Source organism: Parasteatoda tepidariorum, chromosome 7, assembly GCF_043381705.1.
Source record: "Parasteatoda tepidariorum isolate YZ-2023 chromosome 7, CAS_Ptep_4.0, whole genome shotgun sequence".
NCBI classification, from domain to species: Eukaryota; Metazoa; Arthropoda; class Arachnida; order Araneae; family Theridiidae; genus Parasteatoda; species Parasteatoda tepidariorum.
The window spans coordinates 62,281,572-62,305,706 of NC_092210.1; the positions used below are offsets into that span (position 1 = coordinate 62,281,572).

The following is a 24,135-nucleotide window of genomic DNA, read 5'->3' on the forward strand; positions in this document are numbered from 1 at the left end:
CAAAAACAATCGTGGCAAGAAAAGTCTATGAACAAAATAAGTCTCTTGCGCGCCAGTAACGGTCACAAAGAGATGTCCCCCAGTGCCTGGCAAAGACGAAGTTGGTCTGCATCCATCTCCGCTTAAAGGTAACAGAGAGTACAGAAAGGGGCTTGAGCAACATGAATTCGATGGAGATGTTTGAGGAAGCAGCCGTGTCCGGTAGTCAGTCGAAACTCAGCAACTGCCCTACGTCTTGGCCACATAGGAAGATCTTTGAGATTATTCCACCAGATCGTATCAGAATTTTTCTCTGTGTATTGGTTTAAAGTTAGATTCATCATCTTTTTCTTGATTAGGTGCTTGGCACTGGTGAGAGGGATAGCTTTCTTTGATGTCTGTAGGATAGAAGCTCCCTGCTTAGCAAGATGGTCTACTAACTCATTGCCAGCTACATCGCAGTGTCCCGGGATCCACTGCAAAACAATATTTTTAGAAAGCCCGAACAGACCCTGTAGGAGTTTTTTACATTCAAGTATGTTAACGGAGGCAGGAGTAGTGTTTGAATTCACAGCAAAAATTGTCGCTTTTGAGTCACAAAAGGTAACAGCCTTTACAAAGCTGTTCAGATGACAGTGCAGCTGCGGCAGAGCTACACGAGTAGCAGTAACCTCAAAATCAAAGGCAGTTGTGCAATTTCCATTTGAAAAATAAAAGGAGAAGAGATGGCTATAAACTCCTCCTCTTGCGTTGTCAGTGTCCTTCAAAAGGCTACCATCGGTATAGATATGTACCCAATCGGGTTCAGGATATAAGGTGCTTATTGTTTCCAGAGCAGGAATTTATAAAATCGAGGTGTCTTGCTCTTTTTTGGAAACCGCTTGGGTGAGATCAGTGCGGATCTGGAAGCCTTTATCAATAGTTGGATCCAAAGGAAGGCATAGGGGCTTGGTATCGAAGTTAATATCAAGCAGTGCTTTTAGTTCCAGAACACCCTGCACAGAGCCACGTTGGGTCTTTAGACACCTTCTTGTGTCCAAGGAGAGTTCACTCAAAAGAAATAGGCAACCAGGTAATCGTGTCAATTTTTCCCATAGAAGGGCATTCTCTTGAAAAATATTCTTTAAAGGTTTTTTTCTATTATCTCGAGCATTGCGTCAATCGGCATTGTTTTTACGGCCCCTGTAATGATCCGCAGTGCCTGATTTTGGGTCTTATCAAGAAAATCAATAACAGAGTTATGTGCTGTAATCAAAGGGTCTCAGTACTAGGTCATGACAGGCAAAATAAAAGGTTTATAAGGTAAATTTAAGGTACGGTTAGAACAGCCCCATCTAGATGTTTTCAGTATGGGCTCGCCAGGATAGTTTCCGATCAAAGGTGACACCTAAGTAACTACAAACTAAGACCTTGTCAACATTCGGAATGGCATGGCCTTGATACGACAGATCAATCTGTAAGGGTTGGTATGTCAGTGAGAAAGTGACTGAGACGGATTTGTCCAGGTTAACCCTCATATTATTTTCATCACACCAAAGCTCTAAGGCTAAATTCAAGCCGTGACTAATCTTTTGTGCAGCTTGATTTTTGGGGGAATCCCCCAAAAAACAAACTGCACAAAAGATTAGTCCAGACCACAAGGTCGTCACAGTAGAGCAGACATCTAATCCCAGGAGTCATTTTGAGTTGGTGAACAAGATCATTAATGTAGATATTGAAGAGGGTGCAACTGGGTACTGAGCCCTGAGGTAATCCAGTTTTTAGAACACCGTATTTGGAAAATCCCCTACATATACGTTGGCGGAGAAAACCACGAAACCATCTAAACATGTTGTTCTCGATACCAAGATCAGCAAGTTTCAGCAAGAGTTTATCTGTCCATACTGTGTTATAGGCAGACATGAGGTGAATGAAAATCGCTGAAAGTATTCGGCCTTTATCCAGGGCATCTTTGATAGCCTGTATGAGGAATGCTACTTGTTGATTGGTAGATCTGAATTGTCTGAATCCAGCTTGCTCTTCTGCAAGGAGAATATTGGTTTCAAGGAACCAACTAAGTATTTTAGATACAATTCTTTCCACAGTTTTTCCCATAATGCTGATATATGAGATAGGTCTGTAACTTAGCAAATTCTTTGGATCTTTCTTTATCTTTTTTATGAATTGGTATAACTATGGCTCTTCGCCACTGAGAGGGAACAATTCCGGAGTCCCAAATTATATTGAAGAACTCCAAAAGAGTGTTTAGCGCACAAGTGCCCAGATGTTGAAGAAATTCAGAACGTATGCCATCTTCACTCGGGGATTTTCCACTTTTCAGGCAATTTATAGCCTGAGTAAGCTTTTCAACTGAGTGAAATGAATTAAAAATGGGATGCGCAGATGGCCGTGCATCAAAGTCAGTAAGAAGGGATTTTAATTTGCATTTTAGAAGCCTTGACGATATTCTAGCGTAGGTATTCTTTTGATGAGTGATCGTAAAGTGTTTGACGAATGCATTGGCAATTTCTGTATCTGTAGAGATAGTTTTATTAGCAACTTGGAAAAGCTGCCTAGGAGCTCGTCTACCTTCATTTTTGATATTAGAAAGGATATTGAAGTACTTTCTTTCCATCTCTCTGATAACTGGCACCAGCTATGAAGTCGTTAAAGGATTTTCGTTTCTCAACGAGCACAGTTTTTCTAAACAACGCAGATTGTTTTCTTCAGGCCTGAACACTCAAAAGTCTGTGTGTTAGTTCGGCTTTTCTTCTTAGTCTATTGCGTTTGGTTTTCATATATTGGAACTCTTCCGACCAGAAGCAACGATATTTCATTACTCTTAACCTGGGAATGCACTTTTTTGCACAAAACAGTATCCTATCATTGATAAGCTCTCAATTTCTACATGGATGCAGGGAGAAATCAATAGAGTCGGTGTGGATTTCTTGTTCCAGCATAGCGATAAATACACTCCAATTTGCTTTCTTGAAATTCCATGAGGGTTATATGCATTAGAAAGTTCTTCACACTGTAGGATCGAGCACAATGAGCGATTAGAAATTTCTTTTTTTTCTGCTATGTTGGGTTCAACATTACTAGATTACAAAATTAAGCATTATTAGCCGATCATCTGGTTAACGCTAGTCATGAAATGAATCAAATGATTCATTAGAGTTTGCTTACTAGAGTTTGTACCAAGATAAAGATTCGTTAGAGTTTGTTGACTAGAGTTTGTAACAAAATAAAGATTCATTAGAGTTTGTACCAAGATAAAGATTCATTAGAGTTTGTACCAAGATAAAGATTTTTTTCTCACTTAAAAGGTAATCTGTAACTGCTAATGTGCTTATTTCATTACTTCATTTTTTAAAGGACTCTAAAGAACATATATTAGAGGATATGAATATTTATAGATTAATGTATGGAGACATATTTTTGTGGGGTTTTGGTGAAAAAAAATATCATTTTGCACTCTCTCTACTGTTTATAAATTTTATTATTATCAAGATTATCTCACCAAATAGTTGATTTCTTTCATTATTAAGATCAGTGTATCGAAGATAATCTCCTCTCATTTTCTTTCCCGTCTCGTCTCGCCACTGAGTCCAAAAATGTTGGAGCTCCTGATAATTTCTTGATTCTTTCATAACTTCAGTTATATCTAAAATCAAATATTAAAAGTAATTAAAATTTAATGGATGCTTAAAAGGAAATTGAATTCGTTTGTAAAAATAATGGAAATCCGATTTTAAAATTTGAGACGTTGCAAAAGATGTAACATTTTATACTAAACAGATCTGTTTTTGTGTAATATTTCAAATTTAATTTTTTTAATGGAAACTCCATTTTTAAAATAAATAATCCAAATAAACAACATATTTCATAAACGATTTATGTACTTTTTTTAAAAATATAATTTTAAATTTAATGTATATTTCAATAAAATATCATCAGCTCTTTTTCCCTTTCTCGTGCAATTATACCAAAAAATTACATCTAAGTATTGCAGCGAAAAAATTTCGGTAAATAAAATCATAGTATGTGTCAGATATTTCTGATAAGAAAACAAGAATTTCGGTAATTAATATCAAAATTTGAACCATTTATTTAATCACTTTTGTGTTTGTCATGGTTATGGTTTATCGGAAATTGTAGTTTTTAAAATTACAGTTTTTATTCCACACATTTGAGGAATCATTAAAGCACTTAAATGAAATCAATATAAAGAAATTGTTTCCATGCCATGCTCTTAAAAACTCAATAAAATTTAACAGACTATTCCTCAGAATGTACCATTTATTTTTTAATTTAAGGTTTTGATGGAAGTACCTTTTACCAAGTATAGGAATAATGGACATTTTAATCTGTTTACCATGTTTTCTAGTATGGTTTATAAAAAATGGCAGCACGGTGCTGATAAAAGTTCGATTTTGTACTCAATTTTTAATCAAGTAATCTAACTATTTCTAATTATTTTTTTCTTTTACGAAATTGAATAATTTTCCATTTCTTTGCCAAATATTTTCCCCTAATATATTTTTCTAATATATCATAAGAAAAAAAGGGGCATAAATAATAGTCTCAAGTGCGTGAACTTGAAGTCAAGTCGTGCACTCGACGTGACGGCCAGTGCGCAAATGAGAAACTCATGTATCAGTTATTCAAAAGTTCGGCGGTTCAAGCCAGGTAGTTATAGTTTTTCTGTAAGAATTGTTTGCTTACTATTCTTTTATTTTTGCTGTATTTTTTCATTAGGTTTTTTTTTCTTACACTGTTTAAATGATTTTAAATTTATGCTATGTTTTTATTATATATATTTTTCATTTCGTGTGATTTTTTTTAAATTTTAAAGAGTGAATATTTTTACTTACGATGATGAAAATTATCTTTCAGTTTCACGATCTATGCAAAGTAATTCATAAAAACTATAAATACTTTGATAGAACTAATTTGAAAGTAGTAATGACTATATAATAATGAACAACGTTAAGTTAACTATCTTGAAGTTCCTCATTATATTCGAATTTCTTAAAAACATAGCAAATTATAATCTTAGTATTCTGAGGAAAACTAGTTGAAGCAAGCAAACTTGGGTCTGGTGGTCATATAAAACATTTTATACTACCTATAACAGAAAAAAAAATTGCCATCACTTAATCTCGCATCGGGAAAACTTACAAATTTTTCGAACGACTGGTCTGGGTTCTAATCCAAACTTAGTAATGGTAGTAAAGATTCCATGTTTACGGTCTACCTGTGCAGTTTTTAACCACCGAAGAGCTGGCTAATAATATTATATTTATTGGTAATTTCAACATAAGTCATTATGAAAATGCTGTTCTAAAAAATACACTGTGAAACCATGTTGTAATATCTCGCCAAATATGATGTTGAACAACCAGAAAAATTGCGTGAAGGAAAACTTTTTTCCGGGTTAATGTTAAATAGAGCATTCATATCCGATTTAAAGAGTGAAATTTAAATCTAAATAATTAAGACTGAATGAACTTACACCAAACTTTCATTCTTTTACACCATATGAGAATTCCTTACCCTTCTGAAAACAACAATGCTTGGCACTCCTTGAAACAAGAAACGCCAAGTAAAATATTGCGATCAGTTTGTTTACAATCGGGAATGAACTGGGGAGAATTTGATCTCATATTCAACGCTGGTATTGATAAACAGAAACAAATTTCGCCTTTAAATAAGTATGTATGTTTATAGTTGTGCAATAAGGAAAATTATATTTTAAATCTCTGAGAACTGCCTTAACTTATTTTTATAATGCATAATTTCCAATTCACTTCCAGTCTGTTAAGCCTAGTTCGAATTCATTTTAAAATTCTCTCTGTGCTATGCGGATGTTTGATTTACAAACTAACTTTTCTTTAAGAATTAGTGTATATACAAGGAGGCTTCGCCCCCTGCTCGCTGACGCCCGCCAACCCCCGGAGCTGCCTTCGCAGTTCATTTCGGATAGCTTCGCAATCCGATGCTCGCTTTGCTCGCTCATTGGCTACGTTCTTAACGTCTAGCTTTTGTATACTTGTTTGAACACTGAAGTTCCGAAAACTTTTCACTGTAGAAAATTCTAAACCTGTGCATTTCAATATTAATTTGAAATTCCAAACAGTTCACATATTTTTCTTAATCACACTATTTTAAATTTCAGTTGTTGAGAATAGTAACTGTTTAAGTTTTGTTTTAAAGTCTTTCCCTCCCGAGGGCTAAAACCATGTGCTGTAAAACAATATGAAATAATACTGAACGCCGGATGTAAAGCATCGGCTTCGATGAAGATAATTTTGTGAGAATTCACCCGATTAGACATATGATGCTCACTACGTGCTCTTGCGCGCCGAAGCCTATCAATTAAAAATGAAAACTGTTGCCAATGCGAGAAAAGAAATATCATCGGTTTTATTGATACATACGTATTAGCGTTTTATATAATATCGATACCATCTAAATGACTGATTCCTACTTTGTATTATAAAAATAACTTTACTGACTCTTATGTGTGACTTATCTTAATGCAATTAAAAATTTTAATATTATTGTATAGCAAAATTGAATGACAAAAATGGCAGTGGTTACTTTTTACCAAGTAGTGTAAAAGAACATTGGCATATCGAAATTTTGGCGGAAATACATCAAAAGTTTTTACAGTGTTCTTTTTGGTGTTCTCATAGAGCCAGAAAACACCGTATATTTTACTGTACTCTAATAGTTTCGATCATACTTATTTTCTCAGTGCGAAATAAATTTAAACACACAGAAGATCGCATCCTTATAAATAATGTTGGTGTGGCGAACTTACAGAAAAACATGCTAATAGTTACTATGCTGAAGGTTTCTCTAAATAAGCTATAAAGTTGCTATGGTTCTACAAGCTATGGTCCTACAATTTCAAGATCAACAGCTGCGTCAGCATTGCGCAAAAGCCGCCTTTACTTCACTGTCATGCTGGTATCCATTCATATGAAGCTGGTTGAGCTTCTTCAAGCCACTACTGAGGATCGAATCCCATTCATTCGCAATGATAACTCAGTGCATTTTATCACTGAACTATCGCAGCTCACTTGCAATGTCAAAGGTTAAAAATATTTTCTTCTTACGCCCCTCAGCAAATTTCAAAAACAGAATATTATATACTGTGGTTTTGGGGGAATGGAATTTTATAATTACCTTGCTCTGATTTTAATGTACAAGGCTGGAGGAAGGTTGACGGGTAGCTGCATACCTTAGCTTTTCCATAAATTTCTTCCATTTCAGTAATAACTTTTTTGAGCTGCAAAACTTATAAATAAGCTACAAAACGATAAACTTATCTGGAATATAAAGATCTTAGCATTTTTCAAACTAAGTATAGCTTTTACCATTGCTGGAAATATGTTCTTTCCTTCGTTAGTTTGCAACATACATGTTAACGTAATTGTCGAAATTCGTTTTTATATGTGTAGACCAACGACTAATAAATTGTGTTCCGTGGAACCCTAGAGTTCCGAGGAGAAGTCTTATGGTTTTCGAGTGTTAGTAAATTATCCAGTTATGATTTTCGAAACCTGTTATTAAATTTAAATTCGATTGATAATTCATTATTTATTTAATATTTCAGTCATTTTCATAAAATTATTTTATTAAGAATCTTTTTAAGAATGAAATTTCAAAACAATGTTTTGAATAATAATAAAATAAATGAATTATGAAAAAGATGCATTTATGAAAACAATTTAGTACCATTCTGCACCAAATAAAAGTATTCAAATTCAACACTGATGAAGTATTTCTCTGATAAAACTATTTTCAACTTTTATTTTCTTTCTTCATTTTTGTTTTAATGAAAAAAACATATTTCAGCTAATTCACTTTCAGCTTATGCAAGCTATACCACTCCAGTTATTTGAATTTATTTGTTTGATATGAAACCCAATTTTAAGACTAATATTGTTAAAATCAGTAAATGAAAAAAATTCGATCTTCATTCATTCATTCACGAAACGTTTTTAAAGTAATTAAAATAATTTAGAGCATTACTTACTTTAAATATAATTAATAGTCTTTCGTTAATTAATATATTTAGAATTGCTTCAGAATTTGTTCATTGAGTGACGGGGTTGATAATAATTTAGAGTTTCAAAGCAAAAAAAAAAAAAAAAAAAAAAAAAAAAAAAAAAAAAAAAANAAAAAAAAAAAATTGGAAACCGTTTTCTATTTAGATTGCGAATTGTATATAAGTAACTGCGATTTCGAGCTTTTTATCATTTGGTGCTGTTACATCAGATATCAATATTTGAGAGAAATTAAACATTCATTACATTTTTTGTGTTTGAATCGGTATTTTAATTAATAGTAAGCACTAAGTAATTATCATACTTAAGATTTACCATTTGAATCATTATAATTGGCACTTGGTCTGCGAAAATCTAATATTTAGTTAAAAAGTTATTCCGGGTGACAATCTTTTTTCTTAGCTCACTGTAGATAATTTTATTCTTCATATTTAACCGGTTAAACTTTTCTTACTTTTAAAATATAGCTACGGTTTTTACGTTATAGAGCAGGCCCTACACGACTTCCTAGTTTAAACTTTAGTAACTCCATAATTTCTCTTCTCGCTTATTTGTTTATTTATTTATTTATTTTTCAATTGAAGAGCTCATTATAAAGTTTTTGCTTAGTAATTATGCTAACTTAATTGATATTAATTAAAATACTAACTGTGCATACATAACATGGAGTGAAAAATTCTGATAAAATTATGGTATACTGTATTATAATGACATTTCTGAAAGGAAAAAGACACACAATTTTGGTTATAAAATCTTAAATATGCGGTATTTAAACCATTTATTTGGTAATGTTTCCATTAATATGATAATGGTTTATCGGAAATTCTGGATTTCAAAATCACAGCTTTTATAATCAAATATTTAGAACCAAACATTAGAACTGTAAATTTAACAAATAAATGGTTTTTATGTCTTACTCTGAGGCATGGATCGCCAAACTTTTTTGATCATCAACCCATATATAATTTTTTGAAATCTCCATCGACCCCCACAAAAGTAATTTTCTGAATTAAAATAAAACTGTATTAGATTCTGTGTACATTTATTTTATGATTTTAAACATTCATTAAAGTAATAGTACATTGTGTAACAATAGTTTTATAAAAAATATATTAATGTTGAAATTTAAATACCTTAATATTTATTAAATAATAAGTAATTATAAATAAGTAGAAATAATAAGTAAAGTAACTACAGATTTATTGCTTCTTAATCATTGAGATGGGTGTGGCTGGTGCTTTTTTGCAAGGTTCGCTGCATTGGGTTCAAAATTGGTCACTTTTAGTCTTGAATCCCCTCGAAACTCCACATTTAATTTATTTCTGTACTTAGTTAGGATTGAATTTACGTGACTGAAACCGGCTTCAACCATATAGGAACTTGAAAATACTAGCATAAATGGCTGAGATATTTCGTGAAGTTCTACATATTTTTGCATTATATTTATATTTGTTCAAATTGTTAAATTTTTAAAAAGCGTCTTTGCTTCAAGATCCGATAATAATTCATCAAGCTCATCTTGCAGGTTGATGTCCACGTTTTCAATTTGAGCAGAAAATAGCACAATAATCCAATCAGGGATGTCAATGTTTTCCAAATCAACAAAGCGCAGTTTAAAATCGTCGCTCAATTTTCGCCAAGTCTTTTTCTTTTATTTCTAATTGTCGCAGATTTGAAAAATACAGATAATCCTTACGTAGCAATGAAAATCTAAATAAACTTAATTTTACTTTGAAGACTAACAGTCTTGTTCGAGCTTCGATAATTGTTACATCTTTTCCTTGCAGCTTTGTTTGGACATCATTAAATTTTCCAAATAAGTCGGCTAAATAAAAAATATGGTTCTTATTGTTTTGGAGTTCATCACTCAGAACAGTGTTTATTTCGCTGAGAAATTCGGTCGTGGAGTCAAATAACTCAACGAGCCTTTGCAAGCATACACCTCTAGACAACCATCTATCTTCGGTGTGCGGAAGTAATTAGTTAAATAACTCGTCGTTTTCCTCACAAAGTTAGGAAAATAATCTTGATTTAAGAGGTTGGGCTTTAATTTGATTGATACACTTAATGCAAAACTCTAAATATTTATGTAACTCTGGACTCAGATATCTTGCTGCTAAGTTGTTTCTATGCAACACACAATGAATAGTACGTATACCGGACACTTTTTCTTAGAGAAATGTAGCAAAACCTCGGTAACGCCCTACCATAGCAGGTGCCCCATCTGTGGCTACCGCTATTATATTTTCAAGCAGAATATCATATTTATTTAAATATTCTTGTAAACATCTAAAAATTGCCTCTCCTTTTCCATCAGTTTCAAGATATTTAGCAAATAAAAATTCATCAATGGCTTGTCCTTTAATTTTACTGAAATACCTAACGTACACAGGATTAATAGCAGAAACGCCAAAAACAGATTCATCAAGTTGAATAGAGAACTTGCTATTTTTTAGATCAGAAACTATCGTATTTTCTATTTCTTCAGCCATTTCGTCGATACGCCGTTTCACAGAATTTGCACTTAATGGCAATGACTTTAAGGAGTCTTTTTTCATTACATCCTCAATGACGTCTTTAATTGCAGGTACAGTCAGCAAAAAAAAAAGATATCACCCTGAATAACTTTCGTTCTAATGATCGGATTTTCACGAACTAAGTGTTAATCTTAATGGTTCCTAGGGGTGACCTCAAATATGCTAATTAATTAGTGCTAACTATTAATTAAGTTACGAAATCAGACACAAAAACGTACTTTCTCTGAATAAACATATATTTTTTCTTACATATTTGGATTCTTAACCTTCAAAATATAGGGGGTAGCCGCAATCTGGGAAATATGGTCCCCATAGTTTGGTCAGGAGAGCGATCCAAAGTTCGTACCCCTTAATGTTAATTTCACTTTTTACGTTTTTAGTCATATTTTAAAAACTAATAAAGCAATTCGAAGAAAATTTCACCCAGTCATAAAACTCATTTACCCAAAGATAATTTCACGAAAAAAATAATTTTTAATAATTGTTAATTATTTTTTATTATTTAATTAAATTAAGGATGAAAAATTTTTGAATTATAAGGTATGAATTTTTTTATACCATATTAATCTACATATTTTTCAATTGAAAAATCTAAAGTTTCAACTGTTTTTATTTATTAGAAGCTGAGAAAAATTAAAATTAATTATTTTTAAAAAAATAATTTGGCGACAATGAAGAAATGATTAAATGGAGCGATTAATATTAAAATGTGATAAACTTGCGAGGAACTTGACTTCGCGCGCTTAGCATAAAATTTCATTCATATTTTTTTCGCTAATAATCGTTTGCTTATCTTTTCATTTTTATTTTTTTAAGCTATAAAATACGATGTTTCTTCTTTAGTCGTCTAAAATTCTATTTGCAATTTAGTAAAGAAATTTGAATAAAACATTTTATTGAATAAAATACATTTTATTCAGAGAATGTGGAGTTTTATAAAAGCATGCTTCTGATAGAATATGATTATACAACAGATTGTGCTTCTTTAATGTGATTTTTTTTTATTTTTTTTTTCTCAATAACTGATAAAATTTCAATAATATACATACGAATGAATAAATTTGGAATAAAATATTCATCAATTTCTTGAATATATATTTTATAAATATTAATAAAAATACGCAGTCAACATTTTTAAGCATCTCTCACAACATCGCAAATTTCTCAAAATCTTATAGGGTAAACTAACCAGTGAAGGAATACTTAAGCTTAGCTTGTCTTTAAAAAAAAATCATAAAAATTTCAAAATTTGTAATTTTAGCTAAATGACGTATTTGTTATTAAATGCATGTCGACATATTTGTTATTAAATGCAAATTATGTAAAAAAAATTTAGATAACTTACATAATATTGTTTTAAGCTTTTGGTGGTTTAAATAATAAGTAGTAAGATAACCAAGTGAAGGAACAGTTCTTAAATTGAATAAACACTAAATTTTCCAGTGAATGAACACTTAATTTTGAGAATGTTTGATGCTCGTTAGGAATCCTTAGGCCACACAGATATCTGTCGCCCTGTAGATGCCTGAATTGACGGATGTTAACACAGGCGGGCATTAGGAAAAAAAAATCTTTTAAGTTTTCGTGCCCCCATTTCAGTATCTTAAGGGCCTTACGAGCTCTGTTTAAAAAGAGAGTATCATATCAGATATATATATATATATAAGAAAACAAAAATAATCATAGTAGCAGTATTTGGTGGTAAATGTAGCTTATCGTAATTGAAGAATATGCTGTGCGACATTTTATGGTGAATTTGCGAACGTAAGTTTCAGAATGTATCGAAACATGTGGATGCTATTTGCTAATCATCTTTATCCAAAGAAAACCATGTAACGTAAATATCTAGCAAAATGAAGCAATTTTTTAAACAATGAATCATACAATATGCAACATATTATTTCTATATCTTATTCTTAAACATAACATATTTCAATGTTTTTAAAATGCCACTAAACATTCAGCAATTCATTGAGTTATAGAAAAAAGAAATCGTAAATTACAGAAAACCTTGTGAATGTGCATTAGAATTACTATACAATCTACATTTTATTTTTCATGCACTTTTTTTTCCTTCAAACTTTCATGCCTAGAAGACTCGATTAAAGCTGTAAAAATCATTATCCCTAAAATTTTGTATATAGCTATTATAAGTTATGTTAATTTGATTTTAGTATGAAATCCTCGAATAAACATAGCAAAAATAGCATAATCTAAATAATATCAGATAAAAAGTTCATGTATTTAAATTCTGAAAACTTATAAATCGATTCAAATTTTCTTTTCAAAAGAGATTAAAATAATTTTTTATTTTATTTATTTATTTATTTTTTTTGCTTTTTGGACATAAATGAACTTAAAAATTGTCTATTGCCTAGAAACTTCGAGGTGTTTTCTATTAACTATTAATTAAACCTCTCAGAGCAATCACAAAACATTATTTCAATTTTTTTACAGTCAGAAATTGGTTGCCTAGCAACCTAGTAAAATTAAGCGTTTCTCTTTTGAATCAGTCAATGGGTTATCTTAAAATATTTATTTGCGCAGGCGACTTTTTTTGGCGGTTTTCTGGACTATCGCCAAATATATAAACCTTTATTGCAACCCAATTTACGACCCAATTGTTTTAAAATTTTGTCTACCCCCCCTAATTCAAGTGTCTAGAATCCAAATATGTAAAAAAAAATATATGTTTATTCAGAGAAAGTACGTTTTTGTGTCTGATTTCGTAACTTAATTAATAGTTAGCACTAATTAATTAGCATATTTGAGGTCACCCCCAGGAACCATTAAGATTGACACTTAGTTCGTGAAAATCCGATCATTAGAACGAAAGTTATTCAGGGTGATATCTTTTTTTTTTGCGGACTGTACATAACAATTTCTTCAGTTATTGTGTGTGGTTTCCTCCTCTTTGCTATATTTAGCGAAATCTTGTACGAAGCTATTAATCCTCCTTCAGTTTCAACTTCAGTAGACTGCTTCATAAAACTACTTATAGTTGGTCGATAAATAAACTGATATTAAGTCAATTATAAAAAAAATCACAAATTTTACATACTCAATTGGGTATGTGTGATTTGCGTATTAAGAACTGTTTTTTCTTCGACGCCCAAAATACCTTTCCGATTCGGATCGACCCCCGCTTTTGTTAAATAGACCCCTGGGGGTCTATATAGACCACTTTGGCGACCTCTGCTCCAAGGTATCATAATAAAAGTACCAAATTTTATAGCATTTTCCAAATTTTATCACAGATTATAAGACCATATTTTACAGTTGATTTGAACCAACTCTTTTATAAAAGTTATCGAGCTTTTTAGTGTTTCCGTAGAGCAGGAAGCATGGTAAATTATACAATATTCTGTTAGTTTTGACTATTCTTTTTTTTCCCTCAGCGTTGTTGACAATTACATACATTGCAGTTAACTATTACCTGCATTGTAGTTGACTATTACATAGTTTGTAGTTGAATATTATATATTAGTTGTTCAGTGTAAGCGTCTTGAAAATGCTATGAAACACTATGGATATCTATAACATAAAAACTTTACCTGAGAAGCATTTTCTACTACTTTTTCGTCAGGTTTTGTGATGGACATTAAAAGAAACCAATTATATGCAGCCGTGTCACTGTTAAGGTTATTCCATGCAAAGGAAGTGGCATTTTCCCTTGTTTCAGCAATGAATGTCTTCATTTCTTCACTCATCCTAATCTGAAGATATGAATTAAAGATATAGATTTAAAATAATCCTAAAAGTCAGGAAAACAAATGCAATTTTTGTATTACACGAAAATTAGAATTTGTTTAACTGAAACAAACGAAACTTATTTATGCGTGTGTAGTAAAATAAATAAATAAATAGAATATACAATTGAATAAAATAAAATGAAATGCAATGAATAAATTAAATAAATTAATTAAAATAAATCAAATCAAATAAATCAAACAAAATAAATTAAATTAAATTAATTAATTTAAACAAATGAAATAAAATACATTAAACAAAATATATTAAATGAAATATATTAAATAAAATAAATTAAATTAAATACACTGGTGGACAAAATTAAGAGATGGAAAGCATTTTCGCACATTCATTCACACATGCAAGATACCCGCACACCGCTCCATGTGTTTGACAATGGTTCCGTGAATGCCCAGTGGTACAGGCAGGAAGTCCCTAGAACCCTATGTGCGTCTTTTCAGGAGCGCTGTTGGCCCTGAGTTCATTTTTATGGACGACAATGCGCGACCACATAGGGCTGGTTGAAGAGTAACTGGAAAGCGAGGATATTCAACGAATGGATTGGCCAGCCAAATCCCCTGACCTGAATCCTATTGAACATGCTTGGGATGCTCTTGGGAGAGCTATTGCGATGCACCAATCTCCCCCCAGAACCATTCTGGAGTTAAAAATTGCTCTGGTGAAAGAATGGGTGGGTCTTCCACAAGTCCTCCTTAACTCCCTTATTAACAGCATGCCTACTCGTTGTGTATGCTGTTTGTCTACCAGGGGTGACCATACACCATACTAGAGACAACACACACTGTACAAACCTCACTTTTATTGTCATTTTTTATCCTTAAGTTCAGACTACATTGGATTTATTGGCAATAGGTCTTGCCAGTGAATGGCACTTTCATTTTTGTTTCGCATGTTTTATAATCATGGAATAAGCTATATCCATACCAAATTTCATTTATTTATATTCAGTATTTTTCGAGATATTTGGGAAAATGTCTTCCATCTCTTAATTTTGTCCACCAGTGTATATTAATTAAAATAAATCTAAGAAACACGTATGCTAAATGTAATCTAATAATGCAGATTACAATTTTGTATATTTGTATGAAAACTTTTCGTAAATTACTTAAAAGTTACTGTATCACTTTTACATTACCAAGTTTTCATGTATCAACTTTGCATTAAAAAAATAATTGAAATTGATTTTTTAAAACAATAATTTCCAGTAAAATGATGCAGATTAATAGTTAATTAAATGCAAAAATACTTAGATTCGTGTTAGTTAGGGATAAAAAAATTAAAAGCGTGAATAAGCTCTTCATTTTTGAGTAAGCTTCATTATAATAAAATGAATATATATTTATTTAAATGATTAAGTATACTATTTATTTGAGTAATATCTTATCGAATATTAGACAAATTAAAAAAAGAAAGGCAGTAATAAAATCGTGGCTGAATATTTTTAATAATTTGCCGATTCCAAACTGTTTTAGAGATAAAAAACTGGCGATTCTCCTCTAAACATACCGTTTATTATCTAAACATATTACAAATGAGGTAAGTTAAGTAGAAACGTATAAATATCTAATAGCGAAAGAGAATGAAAGTAATATGAAAAATACCAATTTGGAAATCTTATTAACGCTTAGCATTGTTCAGTGTTACTAATGAAGAAGAATCTCTCTCAATGTATTATATTACTAATTATTACTGACTATTATTATTATTACTATGTATTATACTGTGTATCTATTATTCTCTGTCTGTATTGAAAAGTCGTAAGGAATGCCTTAGCTGTTTTGGGCGTTTAACTTCACATTACATTTTGTTTTGCTTCGCAAACACCATAAAACTTAGAAACTTGAAATTGCTAAAGGCCTGGTTTCTTAGGACAGGACGCCGTCAGCTGGAAATCAGCGCTAACCTCTGATTGGTCCATTTGTGAGTTTGATAGTATACGTCATCGAACGCTCATCTTGAACTACAATTGCCGTCAAACTCAACTGCAGTTGGATTACTACGTGACGTTAACCACAGAAGCAATGGCGGACAACATCCAACAGCACATTGAAATCAGCCAAGATTTTGATTTGGACATTAAACATAGCTTCTTCATTAAACATAGCACTCTTCATTTAACTGAGCTATAATGTGTTTTTTCTTGGACGAAGTCATTATTTGTTCTCTAAAACACTGGTCGACAATAACAAAATCAATACAAATACAAAATAAATATTTGTTTACGTTGTTAACGCATGCGCAATGAGAGATAATGTCTGCGTTGGACCGACTGCTCACGTTGAGCTAACAAACCAGTATTTTGTTGGCGTCAGCGGGACGTTGACATCCCGCTGACGCCCAGATAAGGCGCTTGTCGTAAGAAACCAGACCTTAAGAAACCAGACCTTAAGGTGTATAGAAAAATTCAAACGATGAAAAAAAAATAAATATTGGATAATTAGTTAAAAAAATTATCAACTGTCAAGTTTCTTGCAAAGACGAACATCTTTGGTAGATCTACTGTCCACTGAAATGCAACTACAGAGTGGAAATTTGACGTGCTGGATAGAACATTTTAAATTATTAAATTAACGGGAGCTTTTTTTTTTCGAAATTTCTATTTTTCTGAAGTTTTTGCTTTTTTAAGTGTTGTTTTTTTGCAATTTTTTTACTTTAAAAAGTAGTTATTTATCCAGTGTTGAGGAAAAATGTTTCTCTTCTGTAATTTGTATTTAAAAAGCTCCTCTATCCACATATTTTTTGACACAATGCATTTTGCTGAAAAATGAGTTTATGCTGTTTAAATTTCGAAGAAATAGGGCTTCAAATTCGACTATTATTTGTTCCGGAGTTATTGCGACAAATGTTTGCTCAATCTTGAGAAACCCTTCTTTACATTGTGGGGTTTCAAATTCGACAATTATTTCTTCCGTAAACTTTTTATCGCATTTTTGCTCAATCTTGTGAAACCTTTCTTTACATTGTAGACTGAAAGCTTAATAAATTTCAAATTAAGTGAATAAAATTTTTTTGACATAGAAATGATGTCGTACTGCTTGTATGATTTTTATAAGAATATTTAAATTTGTGATAAATAGTATTGAAAAACCTTACGAAACAAAAAAAAATACATACGTATTCTCTTTTATTGTAGTCTGTTAAGTTGGTTTTGTAGTTCCAAAGTGCTGTGATCAATTTATTTTCCATCTTTTCCTTTCGTTTTTCGTAGTTTTGGTACAGAAGAAGTGCGGCTTCCATATCGGTGTTATTTCCAACCGCGTAGTGTATGTATCCTTCTAGCTCCAAAGTACATATTGTGATGAATGCGATGATGTTAAGAAGAAATATGGAATATGCCATCATTTTATTAGGTAACTTAGCAGCTTGTGAAAATTACTTCCAATCTAAAAAAGAAACACCAAAAATTTAAACGGATTTTTGCGCAACTTTCAAATAAGTTGTGAACAAAACTAAAATATATGTTTCGAATGCAAATATTAGTTTTTGTGTAAATTTATTTTCCCTTTCAGTATTATATAAAAAAAAAATTAAAATTATTTTAGTTATTCGTAAAAATTGTTTAATTGGAAAAATATTATGAATAATCGTTTTTTAATAAAAATATATTTTGCTGTAGCCGAGATCAATCGGGATTGTGTACAATTGTTTTATCATAGAAAATAGTTCGTATTATGATTCCTCTCTTCTATTTATAAATTTATGCACACAATTGCTTGAAAAAGAGACATCTCTGATTTACTTTCAGAGCATTGTTTGTTTTTAACATTGATTGTTTGTTGTATTGAACATTCCATTGACATTGTTTGGTCTTGAATAGTTCATATTATGATTCCTCTCGTCTGTTTATAAATTTATGCGCACAATTGTTTGAAAAAGAGTTATCTCTGATTTACTTTCAGAGCCTTTAAGAACATAGACATTGTTTGGTCATCAATAGTTCATATTATGATTCCTCTTGTCTGTTTATAAATTAATTAACACAATTGTTTGAAAAAGAGTCATCTCTAATTTACTTTCAGAGCCTTTAAGGACATAGACATTGTTTGGTCTTCAATAGTTCATATTATGATTCCTCTGGTCTATTTATAAATTAATTAACACAATTGTTTGAAGAAGAGTCATATATGATTTAGCTTATTTAAAACAATTTTAAACTTATTCAAAACAATTTGTTCTCTTTGCAAGGCCTCTCTTTTAAGAAATTAGTTTGAAGAATGAATCCCATGATATTCTTTCAGAATTATTTAAAGTTCGAAAGTATGATCTCTCGCTAGATAGTATGGAGAATCTGGACTGATTTTACTTCATTCTATTTCGGAAGAAATTGATTCGGATTTCAATGTCAATATTTTTTGGTGTCTATGCTTGCAATTTGCTTGTTTAAAAAATGTTTTTTGCACTAAGGTTTGGTCTCTCTGAACCTATATGAGTTGCTCCGATTTACCCTGTTTAATATCGAATTTATGGTTTTACAACAAAAATAAGAATGTTTCAGGATCGTCAGACTTATATTTAGGCAGAGTTGTATGCGTTTATACTTACCATTTAGATCAAAATTAAAATAAATATTTGTTTTTCATAGAAATTTTGAAAAGAAAATTTTTACATTTTTATTGCAAAGTGTTACAATTCCTTTAACAAAAAGGCGGCTCATGTAACCACATAAACTTAATTTCTAACATTATTATTCTCTTAATTATCTGAAAAAAATGGGAGCATTATATGATTTACTAACATAACATGTTTCGTACTTTTAATTCACAGTAGTACATTCCTGCTTAGCTATTTACTTATAGAGGATCAAATTTTTTTTCTTCTTTAGTTTGGAAACGTTTTGGGGAGAAAAAATTGCCTGTTGTGATTGGAATAAAAAAGAATGAAACTTTTAAAATCAATTAATATCACACATCGTACATAAAATTATCAAAAATTTAGAAAAAATCTACCTTTTTCTTAAAAAAAAAATAAAGTCTCCTAAAACTTTTTATATGAACATGGTTTAGTGTTTTGTGATTGTTTTAGGGTTTGAAAATTCTAAATAAATTAAATTTTGCTCAATAATTTAAATTTTTATGCTCGCACAAAGTTAAAAATTAGAGTTGTATCCAATTTTTTTCCTAATTTTCATCTTTACTCATGTTAACTGAAAACGATCCACAATTCACTTCATAGAGATGAGTGCTCGTCGAGTACCACTTACACTTTACTCAAAAAGCTATTCAGTTTTTTGTGTTGCGTTATATTTATCGCCATTTACAAGAATTTTCAATGGAGTAGGATTTTTCTGGCTTGCTGTATTGTTTAGATTTCTTCCTTAAATTTAGATTTCTTCTTTATATCGTAGAATACCACTTACACCTTACCCAGACAGCTATTCAGTTTTTTGTGTTGCATTATATTTATCGCTATTTACAAGAATTTTTAATGGAGTAGGATTTTTCTAGCTTGCTGTATTGTTTAGATTTCTTCTTTATATTTAGATTTCTTCTTCATATCGTAGAATACCGCTTACACCTTACCCAAACAGCTATTCAGTTTTTTGTGTTGCATTATATTTATCGCTATTTACGAGAATTTTCAATGGAGTAGGATTTTTCTGACTTGCTGCATTGTTTACATTTCTTCTTTATACTACACATTAAAGATAGATTTTTTTAGAGAACTGAAACAAATTGATCTTGATTTAAGTGTTACTCGAATGTATCAATCACTAGCATTATGTTCTCCTTTTTTATTTAAGGGCTCTGTTCTAATTTTGACACACTTTACTGTTTCAAAATTTAACGAAACTTTGGTATTTCTTAAATGAGCGCAGTGTTGGAATTGATAGAAGTGAATATAATAGTGTTAAAATTGATAATCGAAGTGATTTAATGTAATTTCCCTTAAATCTAGCAGCATTGGGGGATGTCATACTATACTAAGAATGATTTCAAAGCTATCCGAAGTTTGAAACTTAATCTTCGCTAGTGCGACATTTGTTCTTTGCGAAGCAAACTCCTGTCAACAAAGATTGTCGGTTGGACATTTTAAATTCGATTTCCTTGGGGAAGATGACTTCGAACTCTGTCCTATTCCAGATGTCTCTCTGTTGTCAAACAAAGTCTTAGGTTGCATATAAAAAGGATTTTAAAAGTAAGACAAACCATCCCAAGGAAAAATGCATGTAAATTTTGTACTATGGAAGATAAACTCTCAAACCTGATTACATTAAAATCATTAATTAGAATTCTTGTGTAATATCCTCCCAGAATGCTGCAAGACTTAAGGTTGATATATATATATNTATATATATATATATAGCAGAATAAACAAAAAAATGTGTTAGTACGGGTATGGTCCCCTCTTACAGGTATACACGTCTTGCAGCGTGATTTATACTAGAAATAAGGCAGTTTATCATTTCCTGCGGCAATTGGCTTAAATTGTATTGTGGCAGTTTCATACCTTCCGATTCCAGATAATGATATGCACTATCATGCGGTGTGCATTGCAATTGTTGAATGGTTATTTGTTTTGTACTGTATTATTGTATCAGCGTATTTCTTCGTTGTATGTACGTATAGAATTTCATTAAAATCGGCATAGTAGTTTTAGAGATAATCGACCAAGTCTGCATATTCTCTAAATTTTCAGACGTTGTATTTTATTGCATTTTTAAGGTAGGAACTAACTATGATAAACTATTCCTAAAGTCACTGAACGGAATAGTTTCGATGTATGACCTTTTATACTGGATTAGTTAAATACTTTTTTAAGTAGCTTCTTAATAATTTGTAGCCTCTGGAACTAACTTAAATTATTTTAATTGTCTAGTATAATAAATAGTTTATTATTATTATTTTATTTATTTATTATTATTATTATTTTGCTAGAAGGGAATGGGCTCTGGTTTATAAGCAACCAATTCCGATGATTGCAGGTGATACATATAGATTTTGAAATTATGTAAGGATGTATGAATGAAGGATAAAGTCTATAAACGGCTTTCTATCCATATGTGCAGGCTCTGACTTTTAAATAAGTCCCCCTATGAAAGATGGGATAGAAATGAATGAGTTATTCCTTATTTTAGTCTGTTAATTCAATTATAACGTTTACCAATTTTTTATTGTAATGAAATGACTAAAATTTTCTTCTTATTTTGGGTTTTATTAAATTGTTTTTCCGAATAAGTTATTTTTCTCATAGATGGCAGCAGCAATAGTATCGACCAAATATATTTTTTAATTTTTCTTTATTCGATTCAAGCTATAAGCACAACTTTAAAGATTTTACCCCTTCACGAAATTTGTTAACTGTTTAATTAGTATTTTACTTTTAAACCTAAACCGCATTTCGCTACACGCTGTTAAGTTTCGTTACCGCTTTCTTTTATTTCATACTCTTTTTCAAAAAAAAATTTTTTTTGGGGGGGGGGATATCGACGCATATAAAGAATAATTTTTATCTTAGGATAATTATTCTTTATTCAGAAATATCGCATTTAATTATACCAATAGATGAGTCTTGAGGAAGCCTGTTGGTCTTCACCCATTTATAGTCTTCTTTTTTTTACATTATATATTTATTGCAGTCTATGTTCCAGAGTGTTATTCTCAGCCTGAACTCCCACTATAGAAGACAACTAGCGATGCGTCTTTTAAGAACTATGAAGTAAAACAAGAACACGGAATACAACATCTTATTCCTAGAAGCAATCGTTTTGTTCGAAAAATCATGGAGTCAAGTCGCACCAACAACAATCCTCAACTTTTTCCAACACGCAGTCATTTGGAAGAACCTATCACTCAGAGGTTAGAGGCAAAGAATATACATTTTTCCTAAAAATGTTACGGAACCATTTGAATGTTGCGATGATGAATTGTACATTTCTGGTAATTCTAGCGATGGTGACATTGTCACCGAAATTAAACAAAAGAACGAAGCTAAGAATGAAGACTTATTAAACGAAAATGAATTTTCAGGATTTCTAGGTATGAAGAGAAATAAGAAGTAAAAATTCTGAATATATTTTTTCTACAGAAAATGTGGAATTGTAGATAAGAAAATTTCTGAACTCTTCTTAAAATCAAAATGCTCTTATTCAAAAATCATTAAATTTTTTCATAAAATGTAAAAAACAAACCAATTTTTAGCAAAGAAGTTTTTCTTTCTGTAATATTTATTATCCGTTTAATAATTTTTTAAATAAAATATGCGAAGTGTGTGTTGCTTTCCCTATTTTCAATAATTCAACTATCATATGCAGCTCTCATATCAGATTTAGAAAACTTAAATTTTAAAAAAGGAGCAAATATTTCATGTCTTATTTAATTTTAAGAACGATGCGTGAACGGAAAACAATTACCGATTTAAAATTTTTATGCCATTCATATTATTATTGAAATTTGAACTTTTATTGAATATGGAACTATTGAACTATTATTATTGAAGTATTATTATTGAATATTGAACTTTTTTCGTACTAAACGTTCCGCAACTTATATTCCATATAAGACTTAATATTTCTTTTACTTAATTTACTATTTTAATACAAAGCTTGAATATTTTTTTAAGAAACAAAATCGAACTAACTTACTTGTTTTTCGTATACTGAAATTTCTTACATATTTTGAACTAAGTAAAAAACCGAACACAAGTCATTAAAGTAAAAGTGCGAAAACTTACTTTAATGACCTTATGCAATTTTTTTCCTCCAGAATTTTTTTAATGAGTAGAAATGATTTTCTAATTAAAATGCATCCTGTTATGATTTTGAACCTCAATTAAATATCGGAAGAGGAAATAATTAAAGAGGAAAAAAAAACACACAACTTGTAAATGTAAATTCTTCAAATATACTCTATCCAGTATATGGAAGAGAAGAGTTTGGGGCATGACGATAAGTTAGTACACACAAATTACAATTTAAAAATCAGAAATTATTTAAGATGTCTATTTAATTTTTTTTTCTTCCTGGGTGAAACATTAGAGAAAATATAAAGTTATTAATTAAAACACAAATTAAAAAGCATATTACTCCTAGTGTCGTTTTCCAATAATGCAATTTAAGATAAACTTATGTCAGCAACAACAACTATTATAAAATGATGTTCAATATCCATTTCTTAAGCAGACATAGTTCAAAGCTCATTTCACCACTCATTTAGTTTTTATTCAGTCCTTTTGTTTATATTGTTAGATTTAACTTCATTCGGCTCATTGCAAAAAGCATTTTGTTTATTTAAACTAATCACAGAAGAATTGAAACAAGTAAAACCAACAGATCATTGGATAAATAATGTAATTTATAGTTAAGATAAGTGGTCTCATTGCAAAAAGTTTAAAAACTGTCAAGCTATCTAGAAAACACTCGATACTTTTCAAATTAACCTAGCTAATTGTAAAATAAAAGGATGCTGTTCGTTAAGAACCATATTTTTTATTAATCCTACAATATATATATATACATTTTCAGAAGTAATAAGCAAAATACTGTTTTAAAAATGAACACGGAGAGAGATGATAATTAATTAAAATGCAAATGTGATGCCTATTGTTTTCATAAATTTTTAAAACGTCCAATGTATAATTAAATATTAGGTATGTTTTTTTGCAAGGCCCATTTTTGACTGATGCTTTAGAAATATTTACTACCCAGAAGAAGAAAATTTTATGAGATTATTTTCAAAATGAACATGAGTGAAAATATTTATTTAAAATCGAAATATCCACTTTACAGTTTTTTTAATTTAAAGTTTTTAAACTTAAAAAAATATTATATATATATAACAAAAGAACGAAGCTAA

At 30.7% G+C, this 24,135-nt stretch overlaps 1 protein-coding gene across 1 annotated transcript in view; it reads right to left on the reverse strand.

The window, feature by feature from the left end:
• Positions 1 to 23,026, reverse strand: part of LOC107445552 (angiotensin-converting enzyme) — a 91,515-nt gene extending 68,489 nt beyond the window's left edge. Inside the window, exons 1-5 of the mRNA XM_043042272.2 lie at positions 22,926 to 23,026; positions 17,459 to 17,727; positions 14,128 to 14,289; positions 7,153 to 7,255; positions 3,479 to 3,622 (exon numbers count right to left, since the gene is read on the reverse strand). Of these exons, the coding sequence (XP_042898206.1) occupies positions 3,479 to 3,622; positions 7,153 to 7,255; positions 14,128 to 14,289; positions 17,459 to 17,686 (637 nt within the window). The 5' untranslated portion in view covers positions 17,687 to 17,727; positions 22,926 to 23,026. The remainder of the gene's footprint in view (positions 1 to 3,478; positions 3,623 to 7,152; positions 7,256 to 14,127; positions 14,290 to 17,458; positions 17,728 to 22,925) is intronic.
• Between the last annotated feature and the right edge of the window lie 1,109 nt (positions 23,027 to 24,135).